Source organism: Giraffa tippelskirchi, chromosome 11, assembly GCF_054371585.1.
Source record: "Giraffa tippelskirchi isolate mGirTip1 chromosome 11, T2T-mGirTip1v1.2.pri, whole genome shotgun sequence".
Taxonomy (NCBI): domain Eukaryota; kingdom Metazoa; phylum Chordata; class Mammalia; order Artiodactyla; family Giraffidae; genus Giraffa; species Giraffa tippelskirchi.
In genome coordinates this window covers 27,290,309-27,302,908 of record NC_137285.1, presented here as the reverse complement: position 1 = coordinate 27,302,908, position 12,600 = coordinate 27,290,309, and the positions used below count along the sequence as shown (strand labels likewise).

Genomic DNA, 12,600 nt, shown 5'->3' with positions numbered 1-12,600 from the left:
TGAGACAGCCCTGTTACACCACTGCCTTCAGCTCATCAGGCTAGATAAACACAGTTTCACATGGAGAAAGTCTTGGGTGAGCTTAAGCTGGTGCTCCCTTCCTCTGCGTGATATTTTTGCCCATTGCCTCTCCCTCCAGGCAGCTAACATGCCTGATTCCGAACTGTTTGAGCTGATCTCTGAGAACCGTTCCATGTCTCGGAAGCTGGAAGATTATGGGGAACAGAAGTCGACATCCATCAGCACGGCCAAGCGCCTGGCAGAGTTCCTGGGAGATCAGATGGTGAAGGATGCAGGGCTGAGCTGCCGCTACATCATCTCCCGGAAGCCTGAGGGGTCTCCAGTCACAGAGAGGTAAGGGTTTCCAACTTGTAGGAAGGAATTCCTTAAGGGTCTTGGATGCTCTCACACTGAAAACCTGCATCTTCTGTAGAGCCTCTGTTTCTCCTTAGAGAGATGAGCTTCCTTAAACAGGGCAAGGGTAGTCAGGACTCAGAAGAGGGAGGAACCAGGCCTTGGACTTCCTGCAGAGCAGATGCCTGGAAGGCTGCTAGGACCCTGGTGGGAATCCTGAGAGGGTGTAGTGAGCTTGTCCACTTGGAGCCCAGAGAATCTGGGTTCTTGGGTGGCCAGACTGAGAGTACCCTCTCAGTCAAGCATAGGGCAGTGGGAGTGTCTTGGAGGGTCTGCTACAATGAACCGTAACACAAGATCCAGTTCAGGTTTAGGGCAGAGCTCCGGGTCACTCACACTCCCAAGCAGACTGATGCTGCACTTCTTGACTTGGGATTATTGAACCACAGCTACATGCTACCACACTGACAGCAAGAAAAGCAGGGTGATGCATGAAGGCAGAATGTACTTCTATTTAAGTTTACACACAGGAGAAGTACAACAGGAGTACTATAAAAGCATGTGGGGGATTGATAAGCACCAAGATAACAAAGACTGCCTCTTTTGGTTCCCCTGTGTTTATATCTGCCTCATCTAGTGAGATAAATACTGTCGGGTTTGTGGTTTCCTGACGGTTTAGGGTGAGGCCCCGGTGTTTTGGTAATTTATAGAACTGCCTCACCTGGAAACATTGACCTTCTGCCTTACGTCCTGCATGGAATGACCGTTCTTCCTCCTTTTAGCTGAATAGGGTGGAAACTTGCATTGTTACCTAGCTGTCAAGAGGTAACCCACAAAATGAGCTTTGTAGCATAAACACTGGAGAAGGCAATGGCACCCCACTCCGGTACTCTTGCCTGGAAAATCCCATGGACGGAGGAGCCTGGCGGGCTGCAGTCCATGGGGTCACTGAGTCGGACACGACTGAATGACTCCATTTTCACTTTTCACTTTCATGCCCTGGAGAAGGAAGTGGCAACCCACTCCAGTATTCTTGCCTGGAGAATCCCAGGGACGGGGGAGCCTGGTGGGCTGCCGTCTATGGTGTTGCACAGAGTTGGACACGACTGACGCGACTTAGCAGTAGCAAGATAACGTTGTATTTACTTCTATATTAGGAGGGTCGACAGAGAGAGCTACACAGGGGACTTCATCGTCATCTTTATTTTTTCATCCATGACATAAAAATGGCATGGCCAGTTTGATAGAATTAGGTGGTGGGTGTACAGGTATCTGTTCTTTCTAAGTTTCTTCATGATATTTCAAAATAACAAATGCTTCTTCCAGTGAGAGAAAGAGGCGTAGTGACAGTTGCCGTGTTGCTTTGCTAGTAATGTGAAAACTGGTTTCATTTTCAGGCAAGCAGGTGGGCTCTGTCCATATTTTACCCGATGAATGACATTTTAAATGTTTAATTATATACATGCACATTAATATATAATTTATGTAAAAACATCTGTAAACAGCTCTGATAACAGTGGTCAAACTTACACCAAATGGCCAATAGTGAGGGGTTGTGCAAGAAACCATGACATTTTAATATGAAGTATTAATATTTATTAAGTATGATAAACATCAGATACAGGTATAGTTTATACAAAATAACTGCATGAACTAAAAACATAGGTTACAAAGTAGGTCATAATACTTATTTCCACGTAAACCACAGGAGATTTTCACATTTGTGAGTTTTGTATCTCTTCTCAACCAGGGCCATTCCACTGGCCATTTTCCAGGCAGAGCCCACAGTGAGGAAGCACTTTCTCCGGAAATGGCTGAAGAGTTCTTCCCTTCAGGACTTTGATATTCGGACAGTGAGTGCTGATTTTTTTTTCTACTCTTAGAAATAGAGGAGGAAAACTAGACAGGGCAGAGAATCCCAGAGTTGGGTCATGTTTTTGTCTGGGGACTTCACTCTTGCTTTCCTCCTTTCTATTATGTAATGAATGAAGAAATAATTACACTTGAGGGAAAACCTGGAAAAGCTAGGTGCTGGGGAGGCCTTTTTAACTGTTCTCTTGTGTCTGGCACAGGGTTCTAGTGCTGGCTCCCTTACTTGCTCTGATCCTTGGAGGATCATTTATGCTCTCTACTTTCATTTCCTCCTCTGTGAAATGGGGCCTTTCAGCATAGAATTTCTAAGAGGATTAAATAAGACACATGAAGCATTCATTCAGCACAGTGCTTGGCATGGTGTGCTGCTGCTCTGCTGCTTTTCTCTCATGCACCCCATTGCTGGTTTCCTGCACGCTCAGATTCTGGATTGGGACTACTACATTGAGCGGCTGGGGAGTGCTATACAGAAGATTATCACGATCCCTGCGGCCCTGCAGCAGGTGAGGCTGAGACCAGCAGAAATGGAACCCAGAGTAAAACCTGGACCTGGTTAAACTAACAGAGTCAGACAGGTGATCAGTATCGCCTTCATGTAGGTGAAGAACCCAGTACCACGTGTCAAACACCCTGACTGGCTGCACAAAAAACTGCTAGAGAAGAATGACGTCTATAAGCAGAAGAAGATCAGTGAGCTCTTCGTCCCTGAGGGCAAGAGACAGGTAAAGGGGCCTGGCCCAGGACAGCAGAGGCTGTGACAGTCGGGGCTGGGCTGGGTCCTGTGGGCTCACAGGCACCAGTCTCCATACTGCTGCCCAACATTTTGGATGCTTCCATTCAAGCACCTAGAATGTTTTTTTCTTTCTAAAAATATGTATCTTGATACTTAACCCTTTAGTTCTTCTCAGTGTTCTTCTTTTGTGATAGGAAGCTTTGTAAAGCATCAGTTTAGGATGAAAAACTAAATATATGATGTACTAAATAATTAGACTCAGTAACTTGGAATGCATCACTGCACCTTGAGACTTTAGTTTCTAAACTATAAAAAAAGCTGTTAGAAACACCAAAAAATACTAAAGATCAGTGTAATGAAAAGCATAGCTAAAATCAGAAGAGCAAGAAGAAAATTCTCAGGTGCTAAAAATGGAAACTGAGCTTTAAACCAGAGCAGTATACAAATACACCTGCTAAAAACTAGATCCTCAGATTGAATTTTAAAATCTAACTATCTTATTTATGAGTTATACCTAAAAGAGCTCAAAAAAATTAGAAGGATGCAAAAACATATATATCAAGTAAATATTAACCAAAACAAAGCTGATATAGCTATATTAATGCAAGACCAAAAAAAAAATTAAAGTTAAAAAGTATTAGTAATGATAACAATGGTATTAAATGCTACTAAAAGTCAGATTTCACTAGAAATATTTAGTAATTCTAATAGTTTACCTTCAGATTAAATACTGTAAAAATTTACTTACCTATTAGAAAAAATTGACATCTAATCAATTTAGGATTTTAACACATCTCTCAATTGATAGATCAAGCAGACCAAAAACTAGTAAAAATATGTAAGGTTAGAATAACATGATTGCCAACTAGATTTAGCTAACAAATAGAGCTTTGCACTCAGTAATTAAAGAATACACATTCTTTTTAAGAATACCTAAAATAAAACTGTATGCTGCAAAGCAAATTGTAACAGATTCCAAATAATTTATAATGTACAGACCATGTTGTTTGGAAACTATAAAGAAATATATTGATAAATAACTCATGGATCAAAGAAGTCACAATGGAAAGTAGAAATACTGAATGAAAATACTATTAAAATTTGTAGTTTGCAGCTAAAGAAGACTATAAATAGCACATAATCTATTTAAATACGTAGAAAAGAAAAACCAATAGAAAATTAAGTAACTTCCAACCAAAAAATTCAGAAACAGTAGAAACCAAGAAAGTAGAAAGAAGTTTTAAAGGCAAGAGCAGCAATGAATGAAACAATAAAGCCAAAACCTTTATCTTTGAAAAGACTTATGAAATAGATAAATCTTTGTCAAGATAGATATTTCAGGTTTTGTGTTAAGGAAAACAGATTATCAATGCAGAGATTATAAGTCTAAAAAAAATAAAGACAGAATTATCTTTCCTAAACAACTGGAAAACAGATGGAATGGACAGTATCCTAGAAGAATTATTCAAATTAGCCTAAGAAACAATAGAAAAACTGAATAGAACTTCAAGCATTAAAAAGAAACAAACACTGGGCCCAAATGGTTCTCAGAGGGATTTTATCAAACTTTAAAAAAAAAATTTTGGTAGTGCTGGGTCTTTGTTGCTGTGTGGGCTTTCTCTAGTTGTGACAAGTGGCGGGGGGCTACTCTTCATTGCGGTGTGCAGGCCTCTCATTGCAGTGGCTTCTTTAGTTGCGGAGCATGGCCTCTAGGTACATGGGCTCAGTATTTGGGGCTCCTGCTCCAGAGCATGTGGGATCCTCCCAGACCAGGAATCAAACCTGTGTCCCCTGCATTGACAGGCAGATGCTTTACCACTGAGCCACCAGGGAAGCCCCCCTACCAAACTTTTTAAACAAATGATTTCAGAGAATTAAAAAAAGAGGGTCCTTAGCTCATTTGGTAATCTTGATAACTTTTGTTACCTTGGTAACAAACTAACAAGCCAGGAAAAGGAAGGCCATTGGCAGTTAGAACAATAGGTGCAAAAATAGTAACAAACTAAATTTGCACTGTGTAAAGACAGTAACATTGCATCCAAGTATGATTTATGCAAGGAATGGCAGGTGTTAACTTCAGAAATCTGTTAATTAAGTTCATTTTAGGAAAAATCTATTCATCATGAAGAGAAGACTTATGGCATCATTTTCAATAGAGGCAAGAAAGAACATTTGATAAACTTTAATGTCCATTCATGATAAAACTTTGAACAGTCAAAATCAGAAAAAATGATATATTTCTCTGATAAAGTCCATCTGTTGAAACTCAATAGCACACATCATATTTAGTGGCACAACATTAGAATCATTGAAGTGAGGAAGAGGAAATGGATGCCTGTTACCACCACTTCTATTCAAAATTGTTTGGAAGTCCTGGCTGGCATAATTCAACAAGAAAAAGAAGTTAAATTTTAAGGATAGAAAGATATAAAATATCATTTGTAGGTAATATAACTGTTAACACAGAAAACGTAAGGAAACCCAAAAATTGTTTTAACCAAGACATTTCAACAAGGTCATTAGATACAAAGCTCATATATAAAAACCTATAGCTTTCTTTTATATTAGAGACAATTAGGAATTTTTAAAAATTGATTAATTTTTTTAAACTTTGGCTGCGTGGCATGCAGGATCTTTGTTTCCCAACCAAGTATTGAAACTGTACCCCCTGCAGTGGAAGCACGGAGTTTTAACCACTGGACCACTGCTGCTAAGTCACTTCAGTCGTGTCCGACTCTGTGCGACCCCATAGACGGCAGCCCACCAGGCTCCCCCATCCGCGGGATTCTCCAGGCAAGAACAGTGGAGTGGGTTGCCATTTCCTTCTCCAACGCATGAAAGTGAAAAGTGAAAGTGAAGTCGCTCAGTCGTGTCTGACTCAGCGACCCCATGGACTGTAGCCTACAAGGCTCCTCCATCCATGGGATTTGCCAGGCAAGAGTACTGGAGTGGGTTGCCATTGCCTTCTCCAATACTGGACCACTAGGGAATTCCTTAGAAAGTATTGTTTGAAAGATACTGTTTATAATGATGGCAAATAATATACCAAGGAATAAATCATAATTACAAAATGTATGTAAAACTTTTATGGAAAAAAATTATACAACTTTATTGAAGAGTAGAGAAATTCACCTAAATAAATAAGGAAATATACCATGTTCATGGATGAAAAGATTCAATATTAGAATCCTTGGGGTAATTTTCCCCAAGGTAATTTGTAAAATTCAGTGTAATTTCGGTTAAAATATCTGCAAAAAGTTTTTTGATGGAACTTGACAATCCTAAAATTCATGTGAAGAACAAGGATAAGAAAAACGAAAACAATTTTGAAGGTTGAAAAGGGGAAGTTTGTCTTAGTGTGTAACAAAACTCACTTATTAAGGCAAGACCATGTAAGAGTGAAACTAATAATAGGGACCCTAGAAACTGACCCCAGTGCACATGGGAGCTTGGTCTATCACAGAGGTAGTGTTATACACTATTAAGGAGAATAGAGGGCTTATTCAATAAATGATGCTGGGGGAAATGTTTTTTCATATTTTAAGAAGAAAGTAGCTATCTCACACTGAGTATGAAAACAAATTCCAAATAAAGGTATAAGTTGAAAAAAGAGAACTCTGGGGAAAAAACACAGGAGGCTATCTTTATGATGCTGGGGTAGAAAGAGCTTCTTAAGTCATACCTAAAAAACACACATCGCAAAAGGAAAGACCAATAAATTCAATTAATTAAAAAGTAAATTTTCTGTAGTCTGAAACAAGAAAGGCAAAATGTTGGTATTTATTGAATTTGCTTTATAAGAACATGGGTGTTCATTAGTATACTTTTGTTACTTTTGTAATTAAAAAACAAACTTTTTTCTAGCACAGCTGCTGCTGCTGCTAAGTCGCTTCAGTCGTGCCCGACTCTGTGCGACCCCATAGACGGCAGCCCACCAGTCTCTGCTGTCCCTGGGATTCTCCCGGCAAGAACACCGGAGTGGGTTGCCATTTCCTTCTCCAGTGCACAAAAGTGAAAAGTGAAAGTGAAGTCGCTCAGTCGTGTCCAACTCGTAGCGACCCCATGGACTGCAGCCTACCAGGCTCCTCCGTCCATGGGATTTTCCAGGCAAGAGTACTGGAGTGGGGTGCCATTGCCTTCTCTGTACAGAAGTCACCATAAAACAAAGAGAAAAGTCACAATTCAAAGAAGATATTTGAAAAGTACAAAGTTAGAAATGCTCCATAAACATGTATGTCATTTTTCTATTTACTGTGTAGCAAGTGATCCCAGAACCTGGCAGCTTAAATATCGTGGGTTTATTATCTTGCACTTTTTGAGCCCTGTGGGTCTGGAATCTGGGCACAATTATCCAGGTCCCCTGGCCCAGGGTCTCCCGCAGACTGCAGTCAGGTGTCAGCCAGGGCCGTGCTCCCTTATGAAGGCCTCCCCAGCAGGTGAGGAGGGATGTGCTCCCAAGCTCACTCTGGTCGAGCCATCCTCATTCCTGGCTCCATGGACTTCTCCACAGGACAGCTCACAGCCTGGTGGCTGACTCCAGAGCAGGCCCTGGATACCAGCCAGAGAGGGTGCCTGCAGTGCAGAGGTCACTGTAGTTTATAATCTAGTCTCAGAATGGCATCCTATCACTTTTGTTGTAATTTCTTCGTTAGAGGCGGGTCAGTCACTGGGTCCAGCCCACACTCAGGAGAGAGTCATACAGGGCATGAACACCTGGAGTTAGGGTCATTGGAGTCATTTTAGAAGACTGTCTACCCCAGGGTCAACCCCACTGTCGATTAGGTAAATGCAAAATCAGATATTTAGATACCACATCACAGCAAAAAAAAATGAGTGTTAACACTTATGTTAACGCATGTGGGGAAATAGGAGCTTGTCTGTATTTCTGGTGGGAGTGTGAGCACAAGGTCTTCAGGCAGCACGTGAAAGGATGGTTGTTGAACCCAGTTTCTGGTTCTGAAAGAGTGGAAATGAACCATTCTTATTTTAGAATGTCTTGGATAGGTCAGCTGGTTTATATGCATAATAGAGTATTCTACAGTTAGAATGAATGGACAGTGTCCACATGTATCAACAGGGGTCAATCTCAAAAATGTATCATTGAGTAAAGAAAGGAAGTCACACTTGTGTACCATGTGCCTCTATTCATATAAAACTTCAGCTTAAAGGAACAGTTATGGGTTTATAGATTCGGAGTAAAAGTACAAAATGTGCGGGGAGTGATAGACACTTGGGGGCTGGGATTGAGAAAGAGGGGTCCTTTACCTGTGTTTTACAATATTTCTTATAAAAAGGAGAGGGTACTGGAGCAAACACAGAAAAATATAACATTCACTTCGTAATGGTGGTACCTGAGTGACCTTTTCTTTCTGACGTTTTCACTGTTAAAAGTTTAAAAATAGATTAGTCTGGGACTTCCCTGGTGGTCCAGTGGCTAAGACTCTGTGCTCCCAATGCAGGGGGCCCGGATTTCATCCCTGGTCAGGAATTAGATCCCACATGCTGCAACTAAAAAGATCCCACATGCCACAACTAAGACCCGGCATAGCAAAATAAATGGATTTTTTAAAATATTAAAAGAATAGGTTAGTCTGTAAATGAATGTGTACAAGTATTTTACCTTATTTAGGGGTTCACCTATGGTGAACCCTTCTCTCTCTAGAAGGGAGATTTATCGAGAGAGCTATTTTAAGGCTCCTTTGGATCTTTGCAGGTGGGCATGGCACAAGCTTCAGAAGGTACCCAGAGCCTTGGCACCCCCGACATGGAGGACTTTGGCCTCACGAAGCCACTCCACTCGGCAGTGCCCGTTGCTACCAAGAGAAAGCGTATCCACTGTGAGAGGCAAGAGGGGTCACGGGACCTGGAGCTGACGATGCCCTGGCAAGAGGTTTTGGGGCAGCCTCCAGCTCTCGGAACCACCCAGGCAAGAATTCTCAGGGAGTCTGGAGTGGCTGGTGGGAGAGGGGAGCAGGGATGCTGGTCAGGCCTGACCTGTGCAAGCCATCTCCCTGTGGGGTCTGCCGAGTAGTCGGGGCCTAGAAATGGCGCTTGAGCCCTGAGGAAGTTGGTGTGATGTGCCCAGATCTTACAGAGCTTGGGAGCTGCGAGGTTCAGTTGCTCTGGAAGGATATTTCTGTTTTACTGCGTGCTCAGCTCTGTTTCCTGTCTCCTTCTCTTGACCTGTCCCAGGAAGAGTGGCTGGTCTGGCTCCAGTTCCACAAGAAGAAGTGGCGGCTGCAGGCTCAACAGCGCCTTGCTCACAAGAAGAGGCGGCATCTGGAGGGGGCAGAGGGCACACCGAGGCTTGGGGCCATCCGAGAGGGGCCCTCCACAGGACTGGGGGGCTTCTTTCGAAGAACGGCTCGCAGCATTCTGGACCTTCCATGGCAGATTGTGCAGGTAAAGACAGTGATCAGAGGGAGCGCAGGACACCTCTGAGGGCAGGAGCACCGCTGATGGGAAGGGGTATTTGACCAGCTCACAATCATGGGGACCTGGTCTGGAATGGGGCAGAAGGGACAGGGTTTTACCTGTGTGCCTCTGTAAGGGAGCTGGTGCTGGAGGCCACCTGGGAGATGGCCTGTGCACAGATATTGAGTGCTTTCTGTGACAGGGTGAGACATGGAGTGCTATACGATCTGTGTTTCCTTTTCAGATCAGTGAGACCAGCCAGGCTGGCTTGTTCAGGGTATGGGCTGTCATCGGCAGTGACCTGTACTGCATCAAGCTGAACATTCCCCGGGTGTTCTACGTGAACCAGCGGGTGGCCAAAGCGGAGGAGGGCCCTTCCTATCGGAAGGTACGGGGGGGCCATTGGTGATTCTGGTCACTGAGGTCAGCTGCCTGCTCAGCCTCTGAGGTTGCCTCCACTATGGCAGAGGCCACATACAGATTCAGGCTTTGCAGATACAAAGACCATGTGAGCTTTGTGACCTTCAGCAAGGTGTTCTGGTGCCTCTGTCTCTCCTGAGAACCTTCTTGGGATGCTGCAAAAATTAATTGAAGTGATGCTGTGGAGCACTGAGCGAGTGCTCAGTGAGGAAGCTGCGGGTGTCATTGTCCTGGTAGACCATCTCTTGCATCTGTTGTCCATGTAGCAGGGAAAGGACTGGGTGGACATTTGTCAGAGGCTGCAGGCCTTGTCTCCATAGGTTCTTCTGATGTGAACAGCTTTATTGGGGTATAATTCATATGCCATACAGTTCACTCAAAGTATACGACTCCGTGGCTTTTAGTGTAGTCACAGAGTTATGCAGCCATCTCCACTGTCAATCTGAGAACATTTTCATCACCCCACAAGGAAACCCCAGCCCCTTAGCAGCCTTTCCCCTCTCCCAGCCCTCAGTAAGCACTGGTCCAAGTTCTGCCTCTAGGTTAGCCTGTCGTGGATATTTCACATATGTGGAATCCTACAGCAGGTGGTCCTCCTCTCAGCTTGGGCGTCCTCAGAGGTTCTTGCCTGGTGTCTCTATCCGAGCTCCCAGTTAGCTCTGCCTAGGGATCATTTACTGAGCAAATGAGCACATTTCTTGGTTGGTACTAAAATTCGATGAACAGGGTGACATCTAATTGAGGAGATGAGACTCGAGTGTTTGTAACTGGCAGCTAGACAGAGGATGCTTCTGGAAAAGGTGAAATCCAGTTCCGACCAGAAGATTCAGCAGAATGTGGGTCCTGGAAGAGGACAGGGAAGGAGTGGGCAACAGAGAACAGATGATCTGGGATTCTGTAGCTTTCTTAGATGTGTGTGATGTAAGTGAATAGGAGAACATCCTTCCTTTTAGGGTGTTTTCCCCTGGGGCACCCCTCTCCTGATCCCTCCTTGCTGAGGTTCCCACACTCTGGCTGGACAGGGGTTCCATTCCTAGTCTCCTGTCTGGGAAAACATAGCTTCTCTCTGGGTTTTTGCTTCCTGCACCCTTAGGTTACACCCAGGAGAGAACAGGAAAATGTAGCAGGAGCACCTGCCCCTCACAGTCTGGGAACTTGTCTATTTTTTAGAAGCCTCAGGGGGCTTCTTGAAGCTAGGCCCAGACCTTTTAATTTTACTGATAGGGAGAAATGAGCTATAGGGCTTTCCTCTATGGTTGTGTGCAGACATCCTGGGACTGTTTAAACAATGCATGTATTGTGTGTAAGGGTGTGCATGTGTGTTTGCCTGTACACTGTAGCAGACATTACCACGTAGCTCAGTTGTGGGTGAGGTCACTGTCACATGATGTCACCAGGTGAATCGCATCCTTCCTCGCTCCAACATGGTCTACAACCTCTACGAGTACTCGGTGCCGGAGGACATGTACCAAGAACATATCAACGAGATCAACACTGAGCTGGCGGCGCCAGACATCGAGGGCGTGTATGAGACTCAGGTGATTATTTCCCCAGCTGAACGGTGCAAGGATCCACCTACATGGAATAGAAGGAAACAAACCCAATCGAGGCATGGACAGGCCGGCAGCAGCAGCTGGGCCTGTGCCTTCCCCCATCGGCCCTCACACAGCCCCATGTGCCCCTCTTCCAGGTTCCATTAGTGTTTCGGGCCCTGGTGCAGCTGGGCTGCGTGTGTGTGGTCAATAAACAGCTGGTGAGGCACCTTTCAGGCTGGGAAGCAGAAACCTTCACTCTTGAGCACTTGGAGATGCGCTCCCTGGCCCAGTTCAGCTACCTGGAACCAGGTATGGCGTGTGCCAGCTGCCCTTGCTTTGCCCTACCTCCTGCACATCTCAGGGTGACGGGCCATGTCCTCCTGCAGGGAGCATCCGCCACATCTACCTGTACCACCACACGCAGGGCCACAAGGCTCTCTTCGGCATCTTTGTACCCTCACAGCGCAAGGCGGCTGTGTTTGTGCTGGATACCGTGAGTTCTGGGCCAAGCTGTGGGACAGCCTCGCTGGGAGAGGCACACAGCCCTGGGCAGGAAGCTCCCACTCCCCCTTCCCTCCCACCACTGCCTTGTTCTTGCGAGGGTGAGAAGTGGATCTGCAGAGGTAGCCCTGCCGCCTATGTCCACTCACAGGGCTGCCCCTCCTTCCCTGTGGGAAGACGGCTGACCCGGCCCTTGTTTGTCTAGGTGCGAAGCAACCAGATGCCCAACCTTAACGCCCTGTACTCAGCTGAGCACAGCCTCCTGCTGGAGAAAGTGGGCCCCGAGCTCCTGCCCCCACAAAAACATGCTTTTGAAGTTCGTGCTGAAACAGACTTGAAGATTGTCTGCAGAGCCATCCAGCGCTTCCTGTTGACCTACAAAGTGAGTGCCATCGGGGTCCCATGCTATGAGAGCCACCTCCCCAGGGCCTGGTCCACCTCACTGCTTCCTTCGCTGCACCCAGGAGGAGCGCCGTGGGCCAACTCTCATTGCTGTTCAGTCCAACTGGGAGCTGAAGAGGCTGGCTGGCGAGATCCCTGTCCTGGAGGAATTCCCGCTGGTGCCTGTCCGCGTGGCGGACAAGATCAGCTACGGGGTTCTGGACTGGCAACGCCACGGAGCCCGGCGCATGATCCGGCACTACCTCAACCTGGACACGTGTCTGTCACAGGCCTTTGAGATGAGCAGGTGGGCTGAGGGGAGGGGTGCTTCTGGCCATGTTGGTTGTCACTGCCTCACTGGTCTCTGGGGGCAAGAAGGCATTCCCCAGT

General features: G+C 45.3%; 1 protein-coding gene across 4 annotated transcripts in view; it reads left to right on the top strand.

Moving 5' to 3' along the window:
• Positions 1-12,600, top strand: part of POLE (DNA polymerase epsilon, catalytic subunit) — a 59,198-nt gene that overhangs the window by 28,103 nt on the left and 18,495 nt on the right. For all 4 annotated transcript variants that reach the window (XM_081544407.1, XM_081544406.1, XM_081544408.1 and 1 more), the window contains exons 26-37: positions 140-354; positions 2,105-2,207; positions 2,649-2,729; positions 2,826-2,948; positions 8,673-8,885; positions 9,152-9,361; positions 9,618-9,761; positions 11,191-11,331; positions 11,484-11,637; positions 11,715-11,821; positions 12,035-12,211; positions 12,294-12,517. In XM_081544407.1, the coding sequence (XP_081400533.1) occupies positions 140-354; positions 2,105-2,207; positions 2,649-2,729; positions 2,826-2,948; positions 8,673-8,885; positions 9,152-9,361; positions 9,618-9,761; positions 11,191-11,331; positions 11,484-11,637; positions 11,715-11,821; positions 12,035-12,211; positions 12,294-12,517 (1,892 nt within the window). The remainder of the gene's footprint in view (positions 1-139; positions 355-2,104; positions 2,208-2,648; positions 2,730-2,825; positions 2,949-8,672; positions 8,886-9,151; positions 9,362-9,617; positions 9,762-11,190; positions 11,332-11,483; positions 11,638-11,714; positions 11,822-12,034; positions 12,212-12,293; positions 12,518-12,600) is intronic.